This window comes from Carassius auratus, chromosome 48 (assembly GCF_003368295.1).
Source record: "Carassius auratus strain Wakin chromosome 48, ASM336829v1, whole genome shotgun sequence".
NCBI classification, from domain to species: domain Eukaryota; kingdom Metazoa; phylum Chordata; class Actinopteri; order Cypriniformes; family Cyprinidae; genus Carassius; species Carassius auratus.
In genome coordinates, this window is record NC_039290.1 from 11,016,232 (window position 1) to 11,044,226 (window position 27,995).

Sequence of the window (27,995 nt, forward strand, 5' to 3'; positions counted from 1 at the left end):
TATGAGTGTGTGTAAGAGCTGTGTGTGTGTGTGTGTGTGTGTGTTACCTCCAGCGTATGAGTGTGTGTAAGAGCTGTGTGTGTGTGTGTGTGTTACCTCCAGCGTATGAGTGTGTGTATGAGCTGTGTGTGTGTGTGTGTGTGTGTGTGTGTTACCTCCAGCGTATGAGTGTGTGTATGAGCTGTGTGTGTGTGTGTGTTACCTCCAGCGTATGAGTGTGTGTATGAGCTGTGTGTGTGTGTGTGTGTGTTACCTCCAGCGTATGAGTGTGTGTATGACCCGTGTGTGTGTGTGTGTGTTACCTCCAGCGTATGAGTGTGTGTATGAGCTGTGTGTGTGTGTGTGTTACCTCCAGCGTATGAGTGTGTGTATGAGCTGTGTGTGTGTGTGTGTGTTACCTCCAGCGTATGAGTGTGTGTATGACCCGTGTGTGTGTGTGTGTGTTACCTCCAGCGTATGAGTGTGTGTAAGAGCTGTGTGTGTGTGTGTGTTACCTCCAGCGTATGAGTGTGTGTAAGAGCTGTGTGTGTGTGTGTGTGTTACCTCCAGCGTATGAGTGTGTGTATGACCCGTGTGTGTGTGTGTGTGTGTTACCTCCAGCGTATGAGTGTGTGTAAGAGCTGTGTGTGTGTGTGTGTTACCTCCAGCGTATGAGTGTGTGTAAGAGCTGTGTGTGTGTGTGTGTTACCTCCAGCGTATGAGTGTGTGTATGACCCGTGTGTGTGTGTGTGTGTTACCTCCAGCGTATGAGTGTGTGTATGAACCGTGTGTGTGTGTGTGTGTTACCTCCAGCGTATGAGTGTGTGTAAGAGCTGTGTGTGTGTGTGTGTGTTACCTCCAGCGTATGAGTGTGTGTATGACCCGTGTGTGTGTGTGTGTGTTACCTCCAGCGTATGAGTGTGTGTATGACCCGTGTGTGTGTGTGTGTGTTACCTCCAGCGTATGAGTGTGTGTATGACCCGTGTGTGTGTGTGTGTTACCTCCAGCGTATGAGTGTGTGTATGAGCTGTGTGTGTGTGTGTGTTACCTCCAGCGTATGAGTGTGTGTAAGAGCTGTGTGTGTGTGTGTGTTACCTCCAGCGTATGAGTGTGTGTAAGAGCTGTGTGTGTGTGTGTGTGTGTGTTACCTCCAGCGTATGAGTGTGTGTATGACCCGTGTGTGTGTGTGTGTGTTACCTCCAGCGTATGAGTGTGTGTATGACCCGTGTGTGTGTGTGTGTGTTACCTCCAGCGTATGAGTGTGTGTAAGAGCTGTGTGTGTGTGTGTGTTACCTCCAGCGTATGAGTGTGTGTATGACCCGTGTGTGTGTGTGTGTTACCTCCAGCGTATGAGTGTGTGTAAGAGCTGTGTGTGTGTGTGTGTGTGTGTGTGTTACCTCCAGCGTATGAGTGTGTGTATGAGCTGTGTGTGTGTGTGTGTGTGTGTGTGTGTTACCTCCAGCGTATGAGTGTGTGTATGAGCTGTGTGTGTGTGTGTGTTACCTCCAGCGTATGAGTGTGTGTATGAGCTGTGTGTGTGTGTGTGTGTGTTACCTCCAGCGTATGAGTGTGTGTATGACCCGTGTGTGTGTGTGTGTGTTAACCTCCAGCGTATGAGTGTGTGTATGACCCGTGTGTGTGTGTGTGTTACCTCCAGCGTATGAGTGTGTGTATGACCCGTGTGTGTGTGTGTGTGTTACCTCCAGCGTATGAGTGTGTGTATGAGCTGTGTGTGTGTGTGTGTTACCTCCAGCGTATGAGTGTGTGTAAGAGCTGTGTGTGTGTGTGTGTTACCTCCAGCGTATGAGTGTGTGTAAGAGCTGTGTGTGTGTGTGTGTGTTACCTCCAGCGTATGAGTGTGTGTATGACCCGTGTGTGTGTGTGTGTGTGTTACCTCCAGCGTATGAGTGTGTGTAAGAGCTGTGTGTGTGTGTGTGTTACCTCCAGCGTATGAGTGTGTGTAAGAGCTGTGTGTGTGTGTGTGTGTTACCTCCAGCGTATGAGTGTGTGTATGACCCGTGTGTGTGTGTGTGTGTTACCTCCAGCGTATGAGTGTGTGTAAGAGCTGTGTGTGTGTGTGTGTGTTACCTCCAGCGTATGAGTGTGTGTATGACCCGTGTGTGTGTGTGTGTGTTACCTCCAGCGTATGAGTGTGTGTATGACCCGTGTGTGTGTGTGTGTGTTACCTCCAGCGTATGAGTGTGTGTATGACCCGTGTGTGTGTGTGTGTTACCTCCAGAGTATGAGTGTGTGTATGAGCTGTGTGTGTGTGTGTGTTACCTCCAGCGTATGAGTGTGTGTAAGAGCTGTGTGTGTGTGTGTGTTACCTCCAGCGTATGAGTGTGTGTAAGAGCTGTGTGTGTGTGTGTGTGTGTTACCTCCAGCGTATGAGTGTGTGTATGACCCGTGTGTGTGTGTGTGTGTTACCTCCAGCGTATGAGTGTGTGTATGACCCGTGTGTGTGTGTGTGTGTTACCTCCAGCGTATGAGTGTGTGTAAGAGCTGTGTGTGTGTGTGTGTGTTACCTCCAGCGTATGAGTGTGTGTATGACCCGTGTGTGTGTGTGTGTTACCTCCAGCGTATGAGTGTGTGTAAGAGCTGTGTGTGTGTGTGTGTTACCTCCAGCGTATGAGTGTGTGTATGACCCGTGTGTGTGTGTGTGTGTTACCTCCAGCGTATGAGTGTGTGTATGACCCGTGTGTGTGTGTGTGTTACCTCCAGCGTATGAGTGTGTGTATGACCCGTGTGTGTGTGTGTGTGTTACCTCCAGCGTATGAGTGTGTGTATGAGCTGTGTGTGTGTGTGTGTTACCTCCAGCGTATGAGTGTGTGTATGACCCGTGTGTGTGTGTGTGTTACCTCCAGCGTATGAGTGTGTGTATGACCCGTGTGTGTGTGTGTGTGTTACCTCCAGCGTATGAGTGTGTGTATGACCCGTGTGTGTGTGTGTGTTACCTCCAGCGTATGAGTGTGTGTAAGAGCTGTGTGTGTGTGTTACCTCCAGCGTATGAGTGTGTGTAAGAGCTGTGTGTGTGTGTGTGTTACCTCCAGCGTATGAGTGTGTGTAAGAGCTGTGTGTGTGTGTGTGTGTTACTCCAGCGTATGAGTGTGTGTATGACCCGTGTGTGTGTGTGTGTGTTACCTCCAGCGTATGAGTGTGTGTAAGAGCTGTGTGTGTGTGTGTGTTACCTCCAGCGTATGAGTGTGTGTATGACCCGTGTGTGTGTGTGTGTGTTACCTCCAGCGTATGAGTGTGTGTATGACCCGTGTGTGTGTGTGTGTTACCTCCAGCGTATGAGTGTGTGTAAGAGCTGTGTGTGTGTGTGTGTTACCTCCAGCGTATGAGTGTGTGTAAGAGCTGTGTGTGTGTGTGTGTGTTACCTCCAGCGTATGAGTGTGTGTATGACCCGTGTGTGTGTGTGTGTGTTACCTCCAGCGTATGAGTGTGTGTAAGAGCTGTGTGTGTGTGTGTGTTACCTCCAGCGTATGAGTGTGTGTATGACCCGTGTGTGTGTGTGTGTGTTACTCCAGCGTATGAGTGTGTGTATGACCCGTGTGTGTGTGTGTGTGTTACCTCCAGCGTATGAGTGTGTGTATGACCCGTGTGTGTGTGTGTGTTACCTCCAGCGTATGAGTGTGTGTATGACCCGTGTGTGTGTGTGTGTGTTACCTCCAGCGTATGAGTGTGTGTATGAGCTGTGTGTGTGTGTGTGTGTGTTACCTCCAGCGTATGAGTGTGTGTAAGAGCTGTGTGTGTGTGTGTGTTACCTCCAGCGTATGAGTGTGTGTAAGAGCTGTGTGTGTGTGTGTGTGTTACCTCCAGCGTATGAGTGTGTGTAAGAGCTGTGTGTGTGTGTGTGTGTTACCTCCAGCGTATGAGTGTGTGTATGACCCGTGTGTGTGTGTGTGTGTTACCTCCAGCGTATGAGTGTGTGTAAGAGCTGTGTGTGTGTGTGTGTGTGTGTTACCTCCAGCGTATGAGTGTGTGTATGACCCGTGTGTGTGTGTGTGTGTTACCTCCAGCGTATGAGTGTGTGTATGAGCTGTGTGTGTGTGTGTGTTACCTCCAGCGTATGAGTGTGTGTAAGAGCTGTGTGTGTGTGTGTGTGTGTTACCTCCAGCGTATGAGTGTGTGTATGACCCGTGTGTGTGTGTGTGTGTTACCTCCAGCGTATGAGTGTGTGTATGAGCTGTGTGTGTGTGTGTTACCTCCAGCGTATGAGTGTGTGTAAGAGCTGTGTGTGTGTGTGGTGTTACCTCCAGCGTATGAGTGTGTGTAAGAGCTGTGTGTGTGTGTGTGTGTTACCTCCAGCGTATGAGTGTGTGTAAGAGCTGTGTGTGTGTGTGTGTGTTACCTCCAGCGTATGAGTGTGTGTATGACCCGTGTGTGTGTGTGTGTGTTACCTCCAGCGTATGAGTGTGTGTAAGAGCTGTGTGTGTGTGTGTTACCTCCAGCGTATGAGTGTGTGTATGACCCGTGTGTGTGTGTGTGTGTTACCTCCAGCGTATGAGTGTGTGTATGACCCGTGTGTGTGTGTGTGTGTTACCTCCAGCGTATGAGTGTGTGTAAGAGCTGTGTGTGTGTGTGTGTGTTACCTCCAGCGTATGAGTGTGTGTAAGAGCTGTGTGTGTGTGTGTGTGTTACCTCCAGCGTATGAGTGTGTGTATGACCCGTGTGTGTGTGTGTGTGTTACCTCCAGCGTATGAGTGTGTGTAAGAGCTGTGTGTGTGTGTGTGTGTGTGTTACCTCCAGCGTATGAGTGTGTGTATGACCCGTGTGTGTGTGTGTGTTACCTCCAGCGTATGAGTGTGTGTATGACCCGTGTGTGTGTGTGTGTGTTACCTCCAGCGTATGAGTGTGTGTATGAGCTGTGTGTGTGTGTGTGTTACCTCCAGCGTATGAGTGTGTGTATGACCCGTGTGTGTGTGTGTGTTACCTCCAGCGTATGAGTGTGTGTATGACCCGTGTGTGTGTGTGTGTGTTACCTCCAGCGTATGAGTGTGTGTATGACCCGTGTGTGTGTGTGTGTTACCTCCAGCGTATGAGTGTGTGTATGACCCGTGTGTTGTGTGTGTTACCTCCAGCGTATGAGTGTGTGTAAGAGCTGTGTGTGTGTGTTACCTCCAGCGTATGAGTGTGTGTAAGAGCTGTGTGTGTGTGTGTGTTACCTCCAGCGTATGAGTGTGTGTAAGAGCTGTGTGTGTGTGTGTGTGTTACCTCCAGCGTATGAGTGTGTGTATGACCCGTGTGTGTGTGTGTGTGTTACCTCCAGCGTATGAGTGTGTGTAAGAGCTGTGTGTGTGTGTGTGTTACCTCCAGCGTATGAGTGTGTGTATGACCCGTGTGTGTGTGTGTGTGTTACCTCCAGCGTATGAGTGTGTGTATGACCCGTGTGTGTGTGTGTGTTACCTCCAGCGTATGAGTGTGTGTAAGAGCTGTGTGTGTGTGTGTGTTACCTCCAGCGTATGAGTGTGTGTAAGAGCTGTGTGTGTGTGTGTGTGTTACCTCCAGCGTATGAGTGTGTGTATGACCCGTGTGTGTGTGTGTGTGTTACCTCCAGCGTATGAGTGTGTGTAAGAGCTGTGTGTGTGTGTGTGTTACCTCCAGCGTATGAGTGTGTGTATGACCCGTGTGTGTGTGTGTGTGTTACCTCCAGCGTATGAGTGTGTGTATGACCCGTGTGTGTGTGTGTGTGTTACCTCCAGCGTATGAGTGTGTGTATGACCCGTGTGTGTGTGTGTGTTACCTCCAGCGTATGAGTGTGTGTATGACCCGTGTGTGTGTGTGTGTGTTACCTCCAGCGTATGAGTGTGTGTATGAGCTGTGTGTGTGTGTGTGTGTGTTACCTCCAGCGTATGAGTGTGTGTAAGAGCTGTGTGTGTGTGTGTGTTACCTCCAGCGTATGAGTGTGTGTAAGAGCTGTGTGTGTGTGTGTGTGTGTGTTACCTCCAGCGTATGAGTGTGTGTATGACCCGTGTGTGTGTGTGTGTGTTACCTCCAGCGTATGAGTGTGTGTATGACCCGTGTGTGTGTGTGTGTGTTACCTCCAGCGTATGAGTGTGTGTAAGAGCTGTGTGTGTGTGTGTGTGTTACCTCCAGCGTATGAGTGTGTGTATGACCCGTGTGTGTGTGTGTGTTACCTCCAGCGTATGAGTGTGTGTAAGAGCTGTGTGTGTGTGTGTGTTACCTCCAGCGTATGAGTGTGTGTATGACCCGTGTGTGTGTGTGTGTGTTACCTCCAGCGTATGAGTGTGTGTATGACCCGTGTGTGTGTGTGTGTTACCTCCAGCGTATGAGTGTGTGTATGACCCGTGTGTGTGTGTGTGTGTTACCTCCAGCGTATGAGTGTGTGTATGAGCTGTGTGTGTGTGTGTGTTACCTCCAGCGTATGAGTGTGTGTATGACCCGTGTGTGTGTGTGTGTTACCTCCAGCGTATGAGTGTGTGTATGACCCGTGTGTGTGTGTGTGTGTTACCTCCAGCGTATGAGTGTGTGTATGACCCGTGTGTGTGTGTGTGTTACCTCCAGCGTATGAGTGTGTGTAAGAGCTGTGTGTGTGTGTTACCTCCAGCGTATGAGTGTGTGTAAGAGCTGTGTGTGTGTGTGTGTTACCTCCAGCGTATGAGTGTGTGTAAGAGCTGTGTGTGTGTGTGTGTGTTACCTCCAGCGTATGAGTGTGTGTATGACCCGTGTGTGTGTGTGTGTGTTACCTCCAGCGTATGAGTGTGTGTAAGAGCTGTGTGTGTGTGTGTGTTACCTCCAGCGTATGAGTGTGTGTATGACCCGTGTGTGTGTGTGTGTGTTACCTCCAGCGTATGAGTGTGTGTATGACCCGTGTGTGTGTGTGTGTTACCTCCAGCGTATGAGTGTGTGTAAGAGCTGTGTGTGTGTGTGTGTTACCTCCAGCGTATGAGTGTGTGTAAGAGCTGTGTGTGTGTGTGTGTGTTACCTCCAGCGTATGAGTGTGTGTATGACCCGTGTGTGTGTGTGTGTGTTACCTCCAGCGTATGAGTGTGTGTAAGAGCTGTGTGTGTGTGTGTGTTACCTCCAGCGTATGAGTGTGTGTATGACCCGTGTGTGTGTGTGTGTGTTACCTCCAGCGTATGAGTGTGTGTATGACCCGTGTGTGTGTGTGTGTGTTACCTCCAGCGTATGAGTGTGTGTATGACCCGTGTGTGTGTGTGTGTTACCTCCAGCGTATGAGTGTGTGTATGACCCGTGTGTGTGTGTGTGTGTTACCTCCAGCGTATGAGTGTGTGTATGAGCTGTGTGTGTGTGTGTGTGTGTTACCTCCAGCGTATGAGTGTGTGTAAGAGCTGTGTGTGTGTGTGTGTTACCTCCAGCGTATGAGTGTGTGTAAGAGCTGTGTGTGTGTGTGTGTGTTACCTCCAGCGTATGAGTGTGTGTAAGAGCTGTGTGTGTGTGTGTGTGTTACCTCCAGCGTATGAGTGTGTGTATGACCCGTGTGTGTGTGTGTGTGTTACCTCCAGCGTATGAGTGTGTGTAAGAGCTGTGTGTGTGTGTGTGTGTGTGTTACCTCCAGCGTATGAGTGTGTGTATGACCCGTGTGTGTGTGTGTGTGTTACCTCCAGCGTATGAGTGTGTGTATGAGCTGTGTGTGTGTGTGTGTTACCTCCAGCGTATGAGTGTGTGTAAGAGCTGTGTGTGTGTGTGTGTGTGTTACCTCCAGCGTATGAGTGTGTGTATGACCCGTGTGTGTGTGTGTGTGTTACCTCCAGCGTATGAGTGTGTGTATGAGCTGTGTGTGTGTGTGTGTTACCTCCAGCGTATGAGTGTGTGTAAGAGCTGTGTGTGTGTGTGTGTTACCTCCAGCGTATGAGTGTGTGTAAGAGCTGTGTGTGTGTGTGTGTGTTACCTCCAGCGTATGAGTGTGTGTAAGAGCTGTGTGTGTGTGTGTGTGTTACCTCCAGCGTATGAGTGTGTGTATGACCCGTGTGTGTGTGTGTGTGTTACCTCCAGCGTATGAGTGTGTGTAAGAGCTGTGTGTGTGTGTGTTACCTCCAGCGTATGAGTGTGTGTATGACCCGTGTGTGTGTGTGTGTGTTACCTCCAGCGTATGAGTGTGTGTATGACCCGTGTGTGTGTGTGTGTTACCTCCAGCGTATGAGTGTGTGTAAGAGCTGTGTGTGTGTGTGTGTGTTACCTCCAGCGTATGAGTGTGTGTAAGAGCTGTGTGTGTGTGTGTGTGTTACCTCCAGCGTATGAGTGTGTGTATGACCCGTGTGTGTGTGTGTGTGTTACCTCCAGCGTATGAGTGTGTGTAAGAGCTGTGTGTGTGTGTGTGTGTGTGTTACCTCCAGCGTATGAGTGTGTGTATGACCCGTGTGTGTGTGTGTGTTACCTCCAGCGTATGAGTGTGTGTAAGAGCTGTGTGTGTTACCTCCAGCGTATGAGTGTGTGTAAGAGCTGTGTGTGTGTGTGTGTTACCTCCAGCGTATGAGTGTGTGTATGACCCGTGTGTGTGTGTGTGTTACCTCCAGCGTATGAGTGTGTGTATGACCCGTGTGTGTGTGTGTGTTACCTCCAGCGTATGAGTGTGTGTAAGAGCTGTGTGTGTGTGTGTGTGTTACCTCCAGCGTATGAGTGTGTGTATGACCCGTGTGTGTGTGTGTGTGTTACCTCCAGCGTATGAGTGTGTGTAAGAGCTGTGTGTGTGTGTGTGTGTTACCTCCAGCGTATGAGTGTGTGTATGAGCTGTGTGTGTGTGTGTGTTACCTCCAGCGTATGAGTGTGTGTAAGAGCTGTGTGTGTGTGTGTGTGTTACCTCCAGCGTATGAGTGTGTGTATGAGCTGTGTGTGTGTGTGTGTTACCTCCAGCGTATGAGTGTGTGTAAGAGCTGTGTGTGTGTGTGTGTTACCTCCAGCGTATGAGTGTGTGTAAGAGCTGTGTGTGTGTGTGTGTTACCTCCAGCGTATGAGTGTGTGTAAGAGCTGTGAGTGTGTGTGTGTGTGTTACCTCCAGCGTATGAGTGTGTGTATGACCCGTGTGTGTGTGTGTGTGTTACCTCCAGCGTATGAGTGTGTGTAAGAGCTGTGTGTGTGTGTGTGTGTTACCTCCAGCGTATGAGTGTGTGTATGACCCGTGTGTGTGTGTGTGTTACCTCCAGCGTATGAGTGTGTGTATGACCCGTGTGTGTGTGTGTGTGTTACCTCCAGCGTATGAGTGTGTGTAAGAGCTGTGTGTGTGTGTGTGTTACCTCCAGCGTATGAGTGTGTGTATGACCCGTGTGTGTGTGTGTGTTACCTCCAGCGTATGAGTGTGTGTATGACCCGTGTGTGTGTGTGTGTGTTACCTCCAGCGTATGAGTGTGTGTAAGAGCTGTGTGTGTGTGTGTGTGTTACCTCCAGCGTATGAGTGTGTGTATGACCCGTGTGTGTGTGTGTGTGTTACCTCCAGCGTATGAGTGTGTGTAAGAGCTGTGTGTGTGTGTGTGTTACCTCCAGCGTATGAGTGTGTGTAAGAGCTGTGTGTGTGTGTGTGTGTTACCTCCAGCGTATGAGTGTGTGTATGAGCTGTGTGTGTGTGTGTGTGTGTTACCTCCAGCGTATGAGTGTGTGTAAGAGCTGTGTGTGTGTGTGTGTTACCTCCAGCGTATGAGTGTGTGTAAGAGCTGTGTGTGTGTGTGTGTGTTACCTCCAGCGTATGAGTGTGTGTATGACCCGTGTGTGTGTGTGTGTTACCTCCAGCGTATGAGTGTGTGTATGACCCGTGTGTGTGTGTGTGTGTTACCTCCAGCGTATGAGTGTGTGTAAGAGCTGTGTGTGTGTGTGTGTTACCTCCAGCGTATGAGTGTGTGTATGACCCGTGTGTGTGTGTGTGTTACCTCCAGCGTATGAGTGTGTGTATGACCCGTGTGTGTGTGTGTGTGTTACCTCCAGCGTATGAGTGTGTGTAAGAGCTGTGTGTGTGTGTGTGTGTTACCTCCAGCGTATGAGTGTGTGTATGACCCGTGTGTGTGTGTGTGTGTTACCTCCAGCGTATGAGTGTGTGTAAGAGCTGTGTGTGTGTGTGTGTTACCTCCAGCGTATGAGTGTGTGTATGACCCGTGTGTGTGTGTGTTACCTCCAGCGTATGAGTGTGTGTAAGAGCTGTGTGTGTGTGTGTGTGTTACCTCCAGCGTATGAGTGTGTGTAAGAGCTGTGTGTGTGTGTGTGCGTGTGTGTTACCTCCAGCGTATGAGTGTGTGTATGACCCGTGTGTGTGTGTGTGTGTTACCTCCAGCGTATGAGTGTGTGTATGACCCGTGTGTGTGTGTGTGTTACCTCCAGCGTATGAGTGTGTGTAAGAGCTGTGTGTGTGTGTGTGTGTTACCTCCAGCGTATGAGTGTGTGTATGACCCGTGTGTGTGTGTGTGTGTTACCTCCAGCGTATGAGTGTGTGTAAGAGCTGTGTGTGTGTGTGTGTGTTACCTCCAGCGTATGAGTGTGTGTAAGAGCTGTGTGTGTGTGTGTGTGTTACCTCCAGCGTATGAGTGTGTGTAAGAGCTGTGTGTGTGTGTGTGTTACCTCCAGCGTATGAGTGTGTGTAAGAGCTGTGTGTGTGTGTGTGTTACCTCCAGCGTATGAGTGTGTGTATGACCCGTGTGTGTGTGTGTGTGTTACCTCCAGCGTATGAGTGTGTGTAAGAGCTGTGTGTGTGTGTGTGTGTGTGTTACCTCCAGCGTATGAGTGTGTGTAAGAGCTGTGTGTGTGTGTGTGTTACCTCCAGCGTATGAGTGTGTGTATGACCCGTGTGTGTGTGTGTGTGTTACCTCCAGCGTATGAGTGTGTGTATGACCCGTGGTGTGTGTGTGTTACCTCCAGCGTATGAGTGTGTGTATGACCCGTGTGTGTGTGTGTGTTACCTCCAGCGTATGAGTGTGTGTAAGAGCTGTGTGTGTGTGTGTGTGTTACCTCCAGCGTATGAGTGTGTGTATGACCCGTGTGTGTGTGTGTGTTACCTCCAGCGTATGAGTGTGTGTATGACCCGTGTGTGTGTGTGTGTTACCTCCAGCGTATGAGTGTGTGTATGACCCGTGTGTGTGTGTGTGTTACCTCCAGCGTATGAGTGTGTGTATGACCCGTGTGTGTGTGTGTGTGTTACCTCCAGCGTATGAGTGTGTGTATGACCCGTGTGTGTGTGTGTGTGTTACCTCCAGCGTATGAGTGTGTGTAAGAGCTGTGTGTGTGTGTGTGTTACCTCCAGCGTATGAGTGTGTGTAAGAGCTGTGTGTGTGTGTGTGTTACCTCCAGCGTATGAGTGTGTGTAAGAGCTGTGTGTGTGTGTGTGTTACCTCCAGCGTATGAGTGTGTGTAAGAGCTGTGTGTGTGTTACCTCCAGCGTATGAGTGTGTGTATGAGCTGTGTGTGTGTGTGTGTTACCTCCAGCGTATGAGTGTGTGTAAGAGCTGTGTGTGTGTGTGTGTGTTACCTCCAGCGTATGAGTGTGTGTAAGAGCTGTGTGTGTGTGTGTGTGTGTGTGTGTGTTACCTCCAGCGTATGAGTGTGTGTAAGAGCTGTGTGTGTGTGTGTGTTACCTCCAGCGTATGAGTGTGTGTAAGAGCTGTGTGTGTGTGTGTGTGTTACCTCCAGCGTATGAGTGTGTGTAAGAGCTGTGTGTGTGTGTGTGTGTGTGTGTGTGTGTGTTACCTCCAGCGTATGAGTGTGTGTAAGAGCTGTGTGTGTGTGTGTGTGTTACCTCCAGCGTATGAGTGTGTGTATGACCCGTGTGTGTGTGTGTGTTACCTCCAGCGTATGAGTGTGTGTATGACCCGTGTGTGTGTGTGTGTTACCTCCAGCGTATGAGTGTGTGTAAGAGCTGTGTGTGTGTGTGTGTTACCTCCAGCGTATGAGTGTGTGTAAGAGCTGTGTGTGTGTGTGTGTTACCTCCAGCGTATGAGTGTGTGTAAGAGCTGTGTGTGTGTGTGTGTGTTACCTCCAGCGTATGAGTGTGTGTAAGAGCTGTGTGTGTGTGTGTGTGTTACCTCCAGCGTATGAGTGTGTGTATGACCCGTGTGTGTGTGTGTGTGTTACCTCCAGCGTATGAGTGTGTGTAAGAGCTGTGTGTGTGTGTGTGTGTGTTACCTCCAGCGTATGAGTGTGTGTAAGAGCTGTGTGTGTGTGTGTGTGTTACCTCCAGTGTATGAGTGTGTGTAAGAGCTGTGTGTGTGTGTGTGTGTGTGTTACCTCCAGCGTATGAGTGTGTGTAAGAGCTGTGTGTGTGTGTGTGTGTGTGTTACCTCCAGTGTATGAGTGTGTGTAAGAGCTGTGTGTGTGTGTGTGTGTTACCTCCAGCGTATGAGTGTGTGTAAGAGCTGTGTGTGTGTGTGTGTGTTACCTCCAGCGTATGAGTGTGTGTAAGAGCTGTGTGTGTGTGTGTGGTGTTACCTCCAGCGTATGAGTGTGTGTAAGAGCTGTGTGTGTGTGTGTGTGTGTTACCTCCAGCGTATGAGTGTGTGTATGACCCGTGTGTGTGTGTGTGTGTTACCTCCAGCGTATGAGTGTGTGTAAGAGCTGTGTGTGTGTGTGTGTGTTACCTCCAGCGTATGAGTGTGTGTATGACCCGTGTGTGTGTGTGTGTTACCTCCAGCGTATGAGTGTGTGTAAGAGCTGTGTGTGTGTGTGTGTGTTACCTCCAGCGTATGAGTGTGTGTATGACCCGTGTGTGTGTGTGTGTGTTACCTCCAGCGTATGAGTGTGTGTAAGAGCTGTGTGTGTGTGTGTGGTGTGTTACCTCCAGCGTATGAGTGTGTGTAAGAGCTGTGTGTGTGTGTGTGTGTTACCTCCAGTGTATGAGTGTGTGTAAGAGCTGTGTGTGTGTGTGTGTGTGTGTTACCTCCAGCGTATGAGTGTGTGGTATGAGCTGTGTGTGTGTGTGTGTTACCTCCAGCGTATGAGTGTGTGTATGAGCTGTGTGTGTGTGTGTGTGTGTTACCTCCAGCGTATGAGTGTGTGTATGACCCGTGTGTGTGTGTGTGTGTTACCTCCAGCGTATGAGTGTGTGTATGACCCGTGTGTGTGTGTGTGTTACCTCCAGCGTATGAGTGTGTGTATGACCCGTGTGTGTGTGTGTGTGTTACCTCCAGCGTATGAGTGTGTGTATGAGCTGTGTGTGTGTGTGTGTTACCTCCAGCGTATGAGTGTGTGTAAGAGCTGTGGTGTGTGTGTGTGTTACCTCCAGCGTATGAGTGTGTGTAAGAGCTGTGTGTGTGTGTGTGTGTTACCTCCAGCGTATGAGTGTGTGTATGACCCGTGTGTGTGTGTGTGTGTGTTACCTCCAGCGTATGAGTGTGTGTAAGAGCTGTGTGTGTGTGGTGTGTTACCTCCAGCGTATGAGTGTGTGTAAGAGCTGTGTGTGTGTGTGTGTGTTACCTCCAGCGTATGAGTGTGTGTATGACCCGTGTGTTGTGGTGTGTGTGTTACCTCCAGCGTATGAGTGGTGGTGTAAGAGCTGTGTGTGTGTGTGTGTGTTACCTCCAGCGTATGAGTGTGTGTTATGACCCGTGTGTGGTGTGTGTGTGTTACCTCCAGCGTATGAGTGTGTGTATGACCCGTGGTGTGTGTGTGTTACCTCCAGCGTATGAGTGTGTGTATGACCCGTGTGTGTGTGTGTGTTACCTCCAGAGTATGAGTGTGTGTATGAGCTGTGTGTGTGTGTGTGTTACCTCCAGCGTATGAGTGTGTGTAAGAGCTGTGTGTGTGTGTGTGTGTTACCTCCAGCGTATGAGTGTGTGTAAGAGCTGTGTGTGTGTGTGTGTGTGTGTTACCTCCAGCGTATGAGTGTGTGTATGACCCGTGTGTGTGTGTGTGTGTTACCTCCAGCGTATGAGTGTGTGTATGACCCGTGTGTGTGTGTGTGTGTTACCTCCAGCGTATGAGTGTGTGTAAGAGCTGTGTGTGTGTGTGTGTGTTACCTCCAGCGTATGAGTGTGTGTATGACCCGTGTGTGTGTGTGTGTTACCTCCAGCGTATGAGTGTGTGTAAGAGCTGTGTGTGTGTGTGTGTTACCTCCAGCGTATGAGTGTGTGTATGACCCGTGTGTGTGTGTGTGTGTTACCTCCAGCGTATGAGTGTGTGTATGACCCGTGTGTGTGTGTGTGTTACCTCCAGCGTATGAGTGTGTGTATGACCCGTGTGTGTGTGTGTGTGTTACCTCCAGCGTATGAGTGTGTGTATGAGCTGTGTGTGTGGTGTGTGTTACCTCCAGCGTATGAGTGTGTGTATGACCCGTGTGTGTGTGTGTGTTACCTCCAGCGTATGAGTGTGTGTATGACCCGTGTGTGTGTGTGTGTGTTACCTCCAGCGTATGAGTGTGTGTATGACCCGTGTGTGTGTGTGTGTTACCTCCAGCGTATGAGTGTGTGTAAGAGCTGTGTGTGTGTGTTACCTCCAGCGTATGAGTGTGTGTAAGAGCTGTGTGTGTGTGTGTGTTACCTCCAGCGTATGAGTGTGTGTAAGAGCTGTGTGTGTGTGTGTGTGTTACCTCCAGCGTATGAGTGTGTGTATGACCCGTGTGTGTGTGTGTGTGTTACCTCCAGCGTATGAGTGTGTGTAAGAGCTGTGTGTGTGTGTGTGTTACCTCCAGCGTATGAGTGTGTGTATGACCCGTGTGTGTGTGTGTGTGTTACCTCCAGCGTATGAGTGTGTGTATGACCCGTGTGTGTGTGTGTGTTACCTCCAGCGTATGAGTGTGTGTAAGAGCTGTGTGTGTGTGTGTGTTACCTCCAGCGTATGAGTGTGTGTAAGAGCTGTGTGTGTGTGTGTGTGTTACCTCCAGCGTATGAGTGTGTGTATGACCCGTGTGTGTGTGTGTGTGTTACCTCCAGCGTATGAGTGTGTGTAAGAGCTGTGTGTGTGTGTGTGTTACCTCCAGCGTATGAGTGTGTGTATGACCCGTGTGTGTGTGTGTGTGTTACCTCCAGCGTATGAGTGTGTGTAAGAGCTGTGTGTGTGTGTGTGTGTTACCTCCAGCGTATGAGTGTGTGTATGACCCGTGTGTGTGTGTGTGTGTTACCTCCAGCGTATGAGTGTGTGTAAGAGCTGTGTGTGTGTGTGTGTGTTACCTCCAGCGTATGAGTGTGTGTATGACCCGTGTGTGTGTGTGTGTGTTACCTCCAGCGTATGAGTGTGTGTATGACCCGTGTGTGTGTGTGTGTGTTACCTCCAGCGTATGAGTGTGTGTATGACCCGTGTGTGTGTGTGTGTTACCTCCAGAGTATGAGTGTGTGTATGAGCTGTGTGTGTGTGTGTGTTACCTCCAGCGTATGAGTGTGTGTAAGAGCTGTGTGTGTGTGTGTGTTACCTCCAGCGTATGAGTGTGTGTAAGAGCTGTGTGTGTGTGTGTGTGTGTGTTACCTCCAGCGTATGAGTGTGTGTATGACCCGTGTGTGTGTGTGTGTGTTACCTCCAGCGTATGAGTGTGTGTATGACCCGTGTGTGTGTGTGTGTGTTACCTCCAGCGTATGAGTGTGGTGTAAGAGCTGTGTGTGTGTGTGTGTGTTACCTCCAGCGTATGAGTGTGTGTATGACCCGTGTGTGTGTGTGTGTTACCTCCAGCGTATGAGTGTGTGTAAGAGCTGTGTGTGTGTGTGTGTTACCTCCAGCGTATGAGTGTGTGTATGACCCGTGTGTGTGTGTGTGTGTTACCTCCAGCGTATGAGTGTGTGTATGACCCGTGTGTGTGTGTGTGTTACCTCCAGCGTATGAGTGTGTGTATGACCCGTGTGTGTGTGTGTGTGTTACCTCCAGCGTATGAGTGTGTGTATGAGCTGTGTGTGTGTGTGTGTTACCTCCAGCGTATGAGTGTGTGTATGACCCGTGTGTGTGTGTGTGTTACCTCCAGCGTATGAGTGTGTGTATGACCCGTGTGTGTGTGTGTGTGTTACCTCCAGCGTATGAGTGTGTGTATGACCCGTGTGTGTGTGTGTGTTACCTCCAGCGTATGAGTGTGTGTAAGAGCTGTGTGTGTGTGTTACCTCCAGCGTATGAGTGTGTGTAAGAGCTGTGTGTGTGTGTGTGTTACCTCCAGCGTATGAGTGTGTGTAAGAGCTGTGTGTGTGTGTGTGTGTTACCTCCAGCGTATGAGTGTGTGTATGACCCGTGTGTGTGTGTGTGTGTTACCTCCAGCGTATGAGTGTGTGTAAGAGCTGTGTGTGTGTGTGTGTTACCTCCAGCGTATGAGTGTGTGTATGACCCGTGTGTGTGTGTGTGTGTTACCTCCAGCGTATGAGTGTGTGTATGACCCGTGTGTGTGTGTGTGTTACCTCCAGCGTATGAGTGTGTGTAAGAGCTGTGTGTGTGTGTGTGTTACCTCCAGCGTATGAGTGTGTGTAAGAGCTGTGTGTGTGTGTGTGTGTTACCTCCAGCGTATGAGTGTGTGTATGACCCGTGTGTGTGTGTGTGTGTTACCTCCAGCGTATGAGTGTGTGTAAGAGCTGTGTGTGTGTGTGTGTTACCTCCAGCGTATGAGTGTGTGTATGACCCGTGTGTGTGTGTGTGTGTTACCTCCAGCGTATGAGTGTGTGTATGACCCGTGTGTGTGTGTGTGTGTTACCTCCAGCGTATGAGTGTGTGTATGACCCGTGTGTGTGTGTGTGTTACCTCCAGCGTATGAGTGTGTGTATGACCCGTGTGTGTGTGTGTGTGTTACCTCCAGCGTATGAGTGTGTGTATGAGCTGTGTGTGTGTGTGTGTGTGTTACCTCCAGCGTATGAGTGTGTGTAAGAGCTGTGTGTGTGTGTGTGTTACCTCCAGCGTATGAGTGTGTGTAAGAGCTGTGTGTGTGTGTGTGTGTTACCTCCAGCGTATGAGTGTGTGTAAGAGCTGTGTGTGTGTGTGTGTGTTACCTCAGCGTATGAGTGTGTGTATGACCCGTGTGTGTGTGTGTGTGTTTACCTCCAGCGTATGAGTGTGTGTAAGAGCTGTGTGTGTGTGTGTGTTACCTCCAGCGTATGAGTGTGTGTATGACCCGTGTGTGTGTGTGTGTGTTACCTCCAGCGTATGAGTGTGTGTATGAGCTGTGTGTGTGTGTGTGTTACCTCCAGCGTATGAGTGTGTGTAAGAGCTGTGTGTGTGTGTGTGTGTGTTACCTCCAGCGTATGAGTGTGTGTATGACCCGTGTGTGTGTGTGTGTGTTACCTCCAGCGTATGAGTGTGTGTATGAGCTGTGTGTGTGTGTGTTACCTCCAGCGTATGAGTGTGTGTAAGAGCTGTGTGTGTGTGTGTGTTACCTCCAGCGTATGAGTGTGTGTAAGAGCTGTGTGTGTGTGTGTGTGTTACCTCCAGCGTATGAGTGTGTGTAAGAGCTGTGTGTGTGTGTGTGTGTTACCTCCAGCGTATGAGTGTGTGTATGACCCGTGTGTGTGTGTGTGTGTTACCTCCAGCGTATGAGTGTGTGTAAGAGCTGTGTGTGTGTGTGTTACCTCCAGCGTATGAGTGTGTGTATGACCCGTGTGTGTGTGTGTGTGTTACCTCCAGCGTATGAGTGTGTGTATGACCCGTGTGTGTGTGTGTGTTACCTCCAGCGTATGAGTGTGTGTAAGAGCTGTGTGTGTGTGTGTGTGTTACCTCCAGCGTATGAGTGTGTGTAAGAGCTGTGTGTGTGTGTGTGTGTTACCTCCAGCGTATGAGTGTGTGTATGACCCGTGTGTGTGTGTGTGTGTTACCTCCCAGCGTATGAGTGTGTGTAAGAGCTGTGTGTGTGTGTGTGTGTGTGTTACCTCCAGCGTATGAGTGTGTGTATGACCCGTGTGTGTGTGTGTGTTACCTCCAGCGTATGAGTGTGTGTATGACCCGTGTGTGTGTGTGTGTGTTACCTCCAGCGTATGAGTGTGTGTATGAGCTGTGTGTGTGTGTGTGTTACCTCCAGCGTATGAGTGTGTGTATGACCCGTGTGTGTGTGTGTGTTACCTCCAGCGTATGAGTGTGTGTATGACCCGTGTGTGTGTGTGTGTGTTACCTCCAGCGTATGAGTGTGTGTATGACCCGTGTGTGTGTGTGTGTTACCTCCAGCGTATGAGTGTGTGTAAGAGCTGTGTGTGTGTGTTACCTCCAGCGTATGAGTGTGTGTAAGAGCTGTGTGTGTGTGTGTGTTACCTCCAGCGTATGAGTGTGTGTAAGAGCTGTGTGTGTGTGTGTGTGTTACCTCCAGCGTATGAGTGTGTGTATGACCCGTGTGTGTGTGTGTGTGTTACCTCCAGCGTATGAGTGTGTGTAAGAGCTGTGTGTGTGTGTGTGTTACCTCCAGCGTATGAGTGTGTGTATGACCCGTGTGTGTGTGTGTGTGTTACCTCCAGCGTATGAGTGTGTGTATGACCCGTGTGTGTGTGTGTGTTACCTCCAGCGTATGAGTGTGTGTAAGAGCTGTGTGTGTGTGTGTGTTACCTCCAGCGTATGAGTGTGTGTAAGAGCTGTGTGTGTGTGTGTGTGTTACCTCCAGCGTATGAGTGTGTGTATGACCCGTGTGTGTGTGTGTGTGTTACCTCCAGCGTATGAGTGTGTGTAAGAGCTGTGTGTGTGTGTGTGTTACCTCCAGCGTATGAGTGTGTGTATGACCCGTGTGTGTGTGTGTGTGTTACCTCCAGCGTATGAGTGTGTGTATGACCCGTGTGTGTGTGTGTGTGTTACCTCCAGCGTATGAGTGTGTGTATGACCCGTGTGTGTGTGTGTGTTACCTCCAGCGTATGAGTGTGTGTATGACCCGTGTGTGTGTGTGTGTGTTACCTCCAGCGTATGAGTGTGTGTATGAGCTGTGTGTGTGTGTGTGTGTGTTACCTCCAGCGTATGAGTGTGTGTAAGAGCTGTGTGTGTGTGTGTGTTACCTCCAGCGTATGAGTGTGTGTAAGAGCTGTGTGTGTGTGTGTGTGTGTGTTACCTCCAGCGTATGAGTGTGTGTATGACCCGTGTGTGTGTGTGTGTGTTACCTCCAGCGTATGAGTGTGTGTATGACCCGTGTGTGTGTGTGTGTGTTACCTCCAGCGTATGAGTGTGTGTAAGAGCTGTGTGTGTGTGTGTGTGTTACCTCCAGCGTATGAGTGTGTGTATGACCCGTGTGTGTGTGTGTGTTACCTCCAGCGTATGAGTGTGTGTAAGAGCTGTGTGTGTGTGTGTGTTACCTCCAGCGTATGAGTGTGTGTATGACCCGTGTGTGTGTGTGTGTGTTACCTCCAGCGTATGAGTGTGTGTATGACCCGTGTGTGTGTGTGTGTTACCTCCAGCGTATGAGTGTGTGTATGACCCGTGTGTGTGTGTGTGTGTTACCTCCAGCGTATGAGTGTGTGTATGAGCTGTGTGTGTGTGTGTGTTACCTCCAGCGTATGAGTGTGTGTATGACCCGTGTGTGTGTGTGTGTTACCTCCAGCGTATGAGTGTGTGTATGACCCGTGTGTGTGTGTGTGTGTTACCTCCAGCGTATGAGTGTGTGTATGACCCGTGTGTGTGTGTGTGTTACCTCCAGCGTATGAGTGTGTGTAAGAGCTGTGTGTGTGTGTTACCTCCAGCGTATGAGTGTGTGTAAGAGCTGTGTGTGTGTGTGTGTTACCTCCAGCGTATGAGTGTGTGTAAGAGCTGTGTGTGTGTGTGTGTGTTACCTCCAGCGTATGAGTGTGTGTATGACCCGTGTGTGTGTGTGTGTGTTACCTCCAGCGTATGAGTGTGTGTAAGAGCTGTGTGTGTGTGTGTGTTACCTCCAGCGTATGAGTGTGTGTATGACCCGTGTGTGTGTGTGTGTGTTACCTCCAGCGTATGAGTGTGTGTATGACCCGTGTGTGTGTGTGTGTTACCTCCAGCGTATGAGTGTGTGTAAGAGCTGTGTGTGTGTGTGTGTTACCTCCAGCGTATGAGTGTGTGTAAGAGCTGTGTGTGTGTGTGTGTGTTACCTCCAGCGTATGAGTGTGTGTATGACCCGTGTGTGTGTGTGTGTGTTACCTCCAGCGTATGAGTGTGTGTAAGAGCTGTGTGTGTGTGTGTGTTACCTCCAGCGTATGAGTGTGTGTATGACCCGTGTGTGTGTGTGTGTGTTACCTCCAGCGTATGAGTGTGTGTATGACCCGTGTGTGTGTGTGTGTGTTACCTCCAGCGTATGAGTGTGTGTATGACCCGTGTGTGTGTGTGTGTTACCTCCAGCGTATGAGTGTGTGTATGACCCGTGTGTGTGTGTGTGTGTTACCTCCAGCGTATGAGTGTGTGTATGAGCTGTGTGTGTGTGTGTGTGTGTTACCTCCAGCGTATGAGTGTGTGTAAGAGCTGTGTGTGTGTGTGTGTTACCTCCAGCGTATGAGTGTGTGTAAGAGCTGTGTGTGTGTGTGTGTGTTACCTCCAGCGTATGAGTGTGTGTAAGAGCTGTGTGTGTGTGTGTGTGTTACCTCCAGCGTATGAGTGTGTGTATGACCCGTGTGTGGTGTGTGTGTGTTACCTCCAGCGTATGAGTGTGTGTAAGAGCTGTGTGTGTGTGTGTGTGTGTGTTACCTCCAGCGTATGAGTGTGTGTATGACCCGTGTGTGTGTGTGTGTGTTACCTCCAGCGTATGAGTGTGTGTATGAGCTGTGTGTGTGTGTGTGTTACCTCCAGCGTATGAGTGTGTGTAAGAGCTGTGTGTGTGTGTGTGTGTGTTACCTCCAGCGTATGAGTGTGTGTATGACCCGTGTGTGTGTGTGTGTGTTACCTCCAGCGTATGAGTGTGTGTATGAGCTGTGTGTGTGTGTGTGTTACCTCCAGCGTATGAGTGTGTGTAAGAGCTGTGTGTGTGTGTGTGTTACCTCCAGCGTATGAGTGTGTGTAAGAGCTGTGTGTGTGTGTGTGTGTTACCTCCAGCGTATGAGTGTGTGTAAGAGCTGTGTGTGTGTGTGTGTGTTACCTCCAGCGTATGAGTGTGTGTATGACCCGTGTGTGTGTGTGTGTGTTACCTCCAGCGTATGAGTGTGTGTAAGAGCTGTGTGTGTGTGTGTTACCTCCAGCGTATGAGTGTGTGTATGACCCGTGTGTGTGTGTGTGTGTTACCTCCAGCGTATGAGTGTGTGTATGACCCGTGTGTGTGTGTGTGTTACCTCCAGCGTATGAGTGTGTGTAAGAGCTGTGTGTGTGTGTGTGTGTTACCTCCAGCGTATGAGTGTGTGTAAGAGCTGTGTGTGTGTGTGTGTGTTACCTCCAGCGTATGAGTGTGTGTATGACCCGTGTGTGTGTGTGTGTGTTACCTCCAGCGTATGAGTGTGTGTAAGAGCTGTGTGTGTGTGTGTGTGTGTGTTACCTCCAGCGTATGAGTGTGTGTATGACCCGTGTGTGTGTGTGTGTTACCTCCAGCGTATGAGTGTGTGTAAGAGCTGTGTGTGTTACCTCCAGCGTATGAGTGTGTGTAAGAGCTGTGTGTGTGTGTGTGTTACCTCCAGCGTATGAGTGTGTGTATGACCCGTGTGTGTGTGTGTGTTACCTCCAGCGTATGAGTGTGTGTATGACCCGTGTGTGTGTGTGTGTTACCTCCAGCGTATGAGTGTGTGTAAGAGCTGTGTGTGTGTGTGTGTGTTACCTCCAGCGTATGAGTGTGTGTATGACCCGTGTGTGTGTGTGTGTGTTACCTCCAGCGTATGAGTGTGTGTAAGAGCTGTGTGTGTGTGTGTGTGTTACCTCCAGCGTATGAGTGTGTGTATGAGCTGTGTGTGTGTGTGTGTTACCTCCAGCGTATGAGTGTGTGTAAGAGCTGTGTGTGTGTGTGTGTGTTACCTCCAGCGTATGAGTGTGTGTATGAGCTGTGTGTGTGTGTGTGTTACCTCCAGCGTATGAGTGTGTGTAAGAGCTGTGTGTGTGTGTGTGTTACCTCCAGCGTATGAGTGTGTGTAAGAGCTGTGTGTGTGTGTGTGTTACCTCCAGCGTATGAGTGTGTGTAAGAGCTGTGAGTGTGTGTGTGTGTGTTACCTCCAGCGTATGAGTGTGTGTATGACCCGTGTGTGTGTGTGTGTGTTACCTCCAGCGTATGAGTGTGTGTAAGAGCTGTGTGTGTGTGTGTGTGTTACCTCCAGCGTATGAGTGTGTGTATGACCCGTGTGTGTGTGTGTGTTACCTCCAGCGTATGAGTGTGTGTATGACCCGTGTGTGTGTGTGTGTGTTACCTCCAGCGTATGAGTGTGTGTAAGAGCTGTGTGTGTGTGTGTGTTACCTCCAGCGTATGAGTGTGTGTATGACCCGTGTGTGTGTGTGTGTTACCTCCAGCGTATGAGTGTGTGTATGACCCGTGTGTGTGTGTGTGTGTTACCTCCAGCGTATGAGTGTGTGTAAGAGCTGTGTGTGTGTGTGTGTGTTTACCTCCAGCGTATGAGTGTGTGTATGACCCGTGTGTGTGTGTGTGTGTTACCTCCAGCGTATGAGTGTGTGTAAGAGCTGTGTGTGTGTGTGTGTTACCTCCAGCGTATGAGTGTGTGTAAGAGCTGTGTGTGTGTGTGTGTGTTACCTCCAGCGTATGAGTGTGTGTATGAGCTGTGTGTGTGTGTGTGTGTGTTACCTCCAGCGTATGAGTGTGTGTAAGAGCTGTGTGTGTGTGTGTGTTACCTCCAGCGTATGAGTGTGTGTAAGAGCTGTGTGTGTGTGTGTGTGTTACCTCCAGCGTATGAGTGTGTGTATGACCCGTGTGTGTGTGTGTGTTACCTCCAGCGTATGAGTGTGTGTATGACCCGTGTGTGTGTGTGTGTGTTACCTCCAGCGTATGAGTGTGTGTAAGAGCTGTGTGTGTGTGTGTGTTACCTCCAGCGTATGAGTGTGTGTATGACCCGTGTGTGTGTGTGTGTTACCTCCAGCGTATGAGTGTGTGTATGACCCGTGTGTGTGTGTGTGTGTTACCTCCAGCGTATGAGTGTGTGTAAGAGCTGTGTGTGTGTGTGTGTGTTACCTCCAGCGTATGAGTGTGTGTATGACCCGTGTGTGTGTGTGTGTGTTACCTCCAGCGTATGAGTGTGTGTAAGAGCTGTGTGTGTGTGTGTGTTACCTCCAGCGTATGAGTGTGTGTATGACCCGTGTGTGTGTGTGTTACCTCCAGCGTATGAGTGTGTGTAAGAGCTGTGTGTGTGTGTGTGTGTTACCTCCAGCGTATGAGTGTGTGTAAGAGCTGTGTGTGTGTGTGTGCGTGTGTGTTACCTCCAGCGTATGAGTGTGTGTATGACCCGTGTGTGTGTGTGTGTGTTACCTCCAGCGTATGAGTGTGTGTATGACCCGTGTGTGTGTGTGTGTTACCTCCAGCGTATGAGTGTGTGTAAGAGCTGTGTGTGTGTGTGTGTGTTACCTCCAGCGTATGAGTGTGTGTATGACCCGTGTGTGTGTGTGTGTGTTACCTCCAGCGTATGAGTGTGTGTAAGAGCTGTGTGTGTGTGTGTGTGTTACCTCCAGCGTATGAGTGTGTGTAAGAGCTGTGTGTGTGTGTGTGTGTTACCTCCAGCGTATGAGTGTGTGTAAGAGCTGTGTGTGTGTGTGTGTTACCTCCAGCGTATGAGTGTGTGTAAGAGCTGTGTGTGTGTGTGTGTGTTACCTCCAGCGTATGAGTGTGTGTATGACCCGTGTGTGTGTGTGTGTGTTACCTCCAGCGTATGAGTGTGTGTAAGAGCTGTGTGTGTGTGTGTGTGTGTGTTACCTCCAGCGTATGAGTGTGTGTAAGAGCTGTGTGTGTGTGTGTGTTACCTCCAGCGTATGAGTGTGTGTATGACCCGTGTGTGTGTGTGTGTGTTACCTCCAGCGTATGAGTGTGTGTATGACCCGTGTGTGTGTGTGTGTTACCTCCAGCGTATGAGTGTGTGTATGACCCGTGTGTGTGTGTGTGTTACCTCCAGCGTATGAGTGTGTGTAAGAGCTGTGTGTGTGTGTGTGTGTTACCTCCAGCGTATGAGTGTGTGTATGACCCGTGTGTGTGTGTGTGTTACCTCCAGCGTATGAGTGTGTGTATGACCCGTGTGTGTGTGTGTGTTACCTCCAGCGTATGAGTGTGTGTATGACCCGTGTGTGTGTGTGTGTTACCTCCAGCGTATGAGTGTGTGTATGACCCGTGTGTGTGTGTGTGTGTGTTACCTCCAGCGTATGAGTGTGTGTATGACCCGTGTGTGTGTGTGTGTGTTACCTCCAGCGTATGAGTGTGTGTAAGAGCTGTGTGTGTGTGTGTGTGTTACCTCCAGCGTATGAGTGTGTGTATGACCCGTGTGTGTGTGTGTGTGTTACCTCCAGCGTATGAGTGTGTGTAAGAGCTGTGTGTGTGTGTGTGTTACCTCCAGCGTATGAGTGTGTGTAAGAGCTGTGTGTGTGTGTGTGTTACCTCCAGCGTATGAGTGTGTGTAAGAGCTGTGTGTGTGTGTGTGTTACCTCCAGCGTATGAGTGTGTGTAAGAGCTGTGTGTGTGTTACCTCCAGCGTATGAGTGTGTGTATGAGCTGTGTGTGTGTGTGTGTTACCTCCAGCGTATGAGTGTGTGTAAGAGCTGTGTGTGTGTGTGTGTGTTACCTCCAGCGTATGAGTGTGTGTAAGAGCTGTGTGTGTGTGTGTGTGTGTGTGTGTGTTACCTCCAGCGTATGAGTGTGTGTAAGAGCTGTGTGTGTGTGTGTGTTACCTCCAGCGTATGAGTGTGTGTAAGAGCTGTGTGTGTGTGTGTGTGTTACCTCCAGCGTATGAGTGTGTGTAAGAGCTGTGTGTGTGTGTGTGTGTGTGTGTGTGTGTGTTACCTCCAGCGTATGAGTGTGTGTAAGAGCTGTGTGTGTGTGTGTGTGTTACCTCCAGCGTATGAGTGTGTGTATGACCCGTGTGTGTGTGTGTGTTACCTCCAGCGTATGAGTGTGTGTATGACCCGTGTGTGTGTGTGTGTTACCTCCAGCGTATGAGTGTGTGTAAGAGCTGTGTGTGTGTGTGTGTTACCTCCAGCGTATGAGTGTGTGTAAGAGCTGTGTGTGTGTGTGTGTTACCTCCAGCGTATGAGTGTGTGTAAGAGCTGTGTGTGTGTGTGTGTGTTACCTCCAGCGTATGAGTGTGTGTAAGAGCTGTGTGTGTGTGTGTGTGTTACCTCCAGCGTATGAGTGTGTGTATGACCCGTGTGTGTGTGTGTGTGTTACCTCCAGCGTATGAGTGTGTGTAAGAGCTGTGTGTGTGTGTGTGTGTGTTACCTCCAGCGTATGAGTGTGTGTAAGAGCTGTGTGTGTGTGTGTGTGTTACCTCCAGTGTATGAGTGTGTGTAAGAGCTGTGTGTGTGTGTGTGTGTGTGTTACCTCCAGCGTATGAGTGTGTGTAAGAGCTGTGTGTGTGTGTGTGTGTGTTACCTCCAGTGTATGAGTGTGTGTAAGAGCTGTGTGTGTGTGTGTGTGTTACCTCCAGCGTATGAGTGTGTGTAAGAGCTGTGTGTGTGTGTGTGTGTTACCTCCAGCGTATGAGTGTGTGTAAGAGCTGTGTGTGTGTGTGTGTGTTACCTCCAGCGTATGAGTGTGTGTAAGAGCTGTGTGTGTGTGTGTGTGTGTTACCTCCAGCGTATGAGTGTGTGTATGACCCGTGTGTGTGTGTGTGTGTTACCTCCAGCGTATGAGTGTGTGTAAGAGCTGTGTGTGTGTGTGTGTGTTACCTCCAGCGTATGAGTGTGTGTATGACCCGTGTGTGTGTGTGTGTTACCTCCAGCGTATGAGTGTGTGTAAGAGCTGTGTGTGTGTGTGTGTGTTACCTCCAGCGTATGAGTGTGTGTATGACCCGTGTGTGTGTGTGTGTGTTACCTCCAGCGTATGAGTGTGTGTAAGAGCTGTGTGTGTGTGTGTGTGTGTTACCTCCAGCGTATGAGTGTGTGTAAGAGCTGTGTGTGTGTGTGTGTGTTACCTCCAGTGTATGAGTGTGTGTAAGAGCTGTGTGTGTGTGTGTGTGTGTGTTACCTCCAGCGTATGAGTGTGTGTAAGAGCTGTGTGTGTGTGTGTGTGTGTTACCTCCAGTGTATGAGTGTGTGTAAGAGCTGTGTGTGTGTGTGTGTGTTACCTCCAGCGTATGAGTGTGTGTAAGAGCTGTGTGTGTGTGTGTGTGTTACCTCCAGCGTATGAGTGTGTGTAAGAGCTGTGTGTGTGTGTGTGTGTTACCTCCAGCGTATGAGTGTGTGTAAGAGCTGTGTGTGTGTGTGTGTGTGTTACCTCCAGTGTATGAGTGTGTGTAAGAGCTGTGTGTGTGTGTGTGTGTTACCTCCAGCGTATGAGTGTGTGTATGACCCGTGTGTGTGTGTGTGTTACCTCCAGCGTATGAGTGTGTGTATGACCCGTGTGTGTGTGTGTGTGTTACCTCCAGCGTATGAGTGTGTGTATGACCCGTGTGTGTGTGTGTGTGTTACCTCCAGCGTATGAGTGTGTGTAAGAGCTGTGTGTGTGTGTGTGTTACCTCCAGTGTATGAGTGTGTGTAAGAGCTGTGTGTGTGTGTGTGTGTTACCTCCAGCGTATGAGTGTGTGTAAGAGCTGTGTGTGTGTGTGTGTGTGTTACCTCCAGTGTATGAGTGTGTGTAAGAGCTGTGTGTGTGTGTGTGTGTTACCTCCAGCGTATGAGTGTGTGTAAGAGCTGTGTGTGTGTGTGTGTGTTACCTCCAGCGTATGAGTGTGTGTATGACCCGTGTGTGTGTGTGTGTTACCTCCAGCGTATGAGTGTGTGTATGACCCGTGTGTGTGTGTGTGTGTTACCTCCAGCGTATGAGTGTGTGTATGACCCGTGTGTGTGTGTGTGTGTTACCTCCAGCGTATGAGTGTGTGTAAGAGCTGTGTGTGTGTGTGTGTTACCTCCAGCGTATGAGTGTGTGTAAGAGCTGTGTGTGTGTGTGTGTGTTACCTCCAGCGTATGAGTGTGTGTAAGAGCTGTGTGTGTGTGTGTGTGTTACCTCCAGCGTATGAGTGTGTGTAAGAGCTGTGTGTGTGTGTGTGTTACCTCCAGCGTATGAGTGTGTGTATGAGCTGTGTGTGTGTGTGTGTGTTACCTCCAGCGTATGAGTGTGTGTAAGAGCTGTGTGTATCCCTGCGCGGCGGCGAGGTGCAGCAGTGTCATCCCTCGGTGTCTGACGGAGTGTGTGAGTGTGTCTCTCTCAGCGTCTTGATCCCAGCGACCGCCGGCCATCATCCGCTCACACACAGCCACGATCCTGCGCTCGAACCACAGCCCCGACTGACACACACACACACACACACACACACAGATCAGTCTGTTGTTTGACTCTGTTCTCAGCTTTAAATCACACACTATCACTGATATCCTGATATCATCTCTTTCTGAAGTCAGCGTTTCTCTCAGTCACTGTTTGCTAGTTACAAAGACACTTCAGGGGAAGAACCTCCTCAAATTGAAGTTTTCAGATTGAGAGTGATGTAAAGCTAGATCATATCAACTGAGTTTGAGTCACTGAATCAGATGTGAAGCTGCTTTCAAGTTTGGATTAACCTGTACCAGCAAATCTTTAGGTGGTTAGACGCATTAGGTTGTTCTTCTAAAGAGAATCACAGTGAATGCAGATGTAGTTAGGAGGAGGCAGTAACAGGACTACTTTCAGTCAGTTACTCACACACACACACACACACACACACACACACACACACCCTTAGTGTTTCCCTTCTGTCTGTCTTTATCACTCTCTCCGTCGTCCTCGTGCTGTACTGACGTAAGAGGAAAAGCTAAAAATGAATGACATGAAAACACCAACAGTTTCAAGCTTTCAAACGTCTGCTGGGATTAAACTAAAGCACTAGTTCAGAAACTACAGCACTTTACTGTGAGAAATAGATGTGTGTGTGTGTGTGTGTGTGTGTGTGTGTGTGTGTGTGTGTGTGTGTGGGAAAAAGCACTACTAATACACACACACTGAAGTGATGTCACTCACCACTAACCCTGATAACACACTCATAAATCCAGCGCAAATCAACACACTCCACATTACTCACACACACACTCCACATTACTCACACACACACTCCACATTACTCACACACACACTCCACATTACTCACACACACACTGCAGCGTTACTACAGTATCACTCTCATACCATTATGATTCTTCTTTTTTAA

At 49.6% G+C, this 27,995-nt stretch overlaps 1 protein-coding gene across 2 annotated transcripts in view; it reads right to left on the bottom strand.

The window, feature by feature from the left end:
* Positions 1 to 27,995, bottom strand: part of LOC113065860 (calmodulin-binding transcription activator 2-like) — a 51,372-nt gene that overhangs the window by 8,255 nt on the left and 15,122 nt on the right. For both annotated transcript variants that reach the window (XM_026237411.1, XM_026237410.1), the window contains exon 13: positions 26,915 to 27,099. In XM_026237411.1, the coding sequence (XP_026093196.1) occupies positions 26,915 to 27,099 (185 nt within the window). The remainder of the gene's footprint in view (positions 1 to 26,914; positions 27,100 to 27,995) is intronic.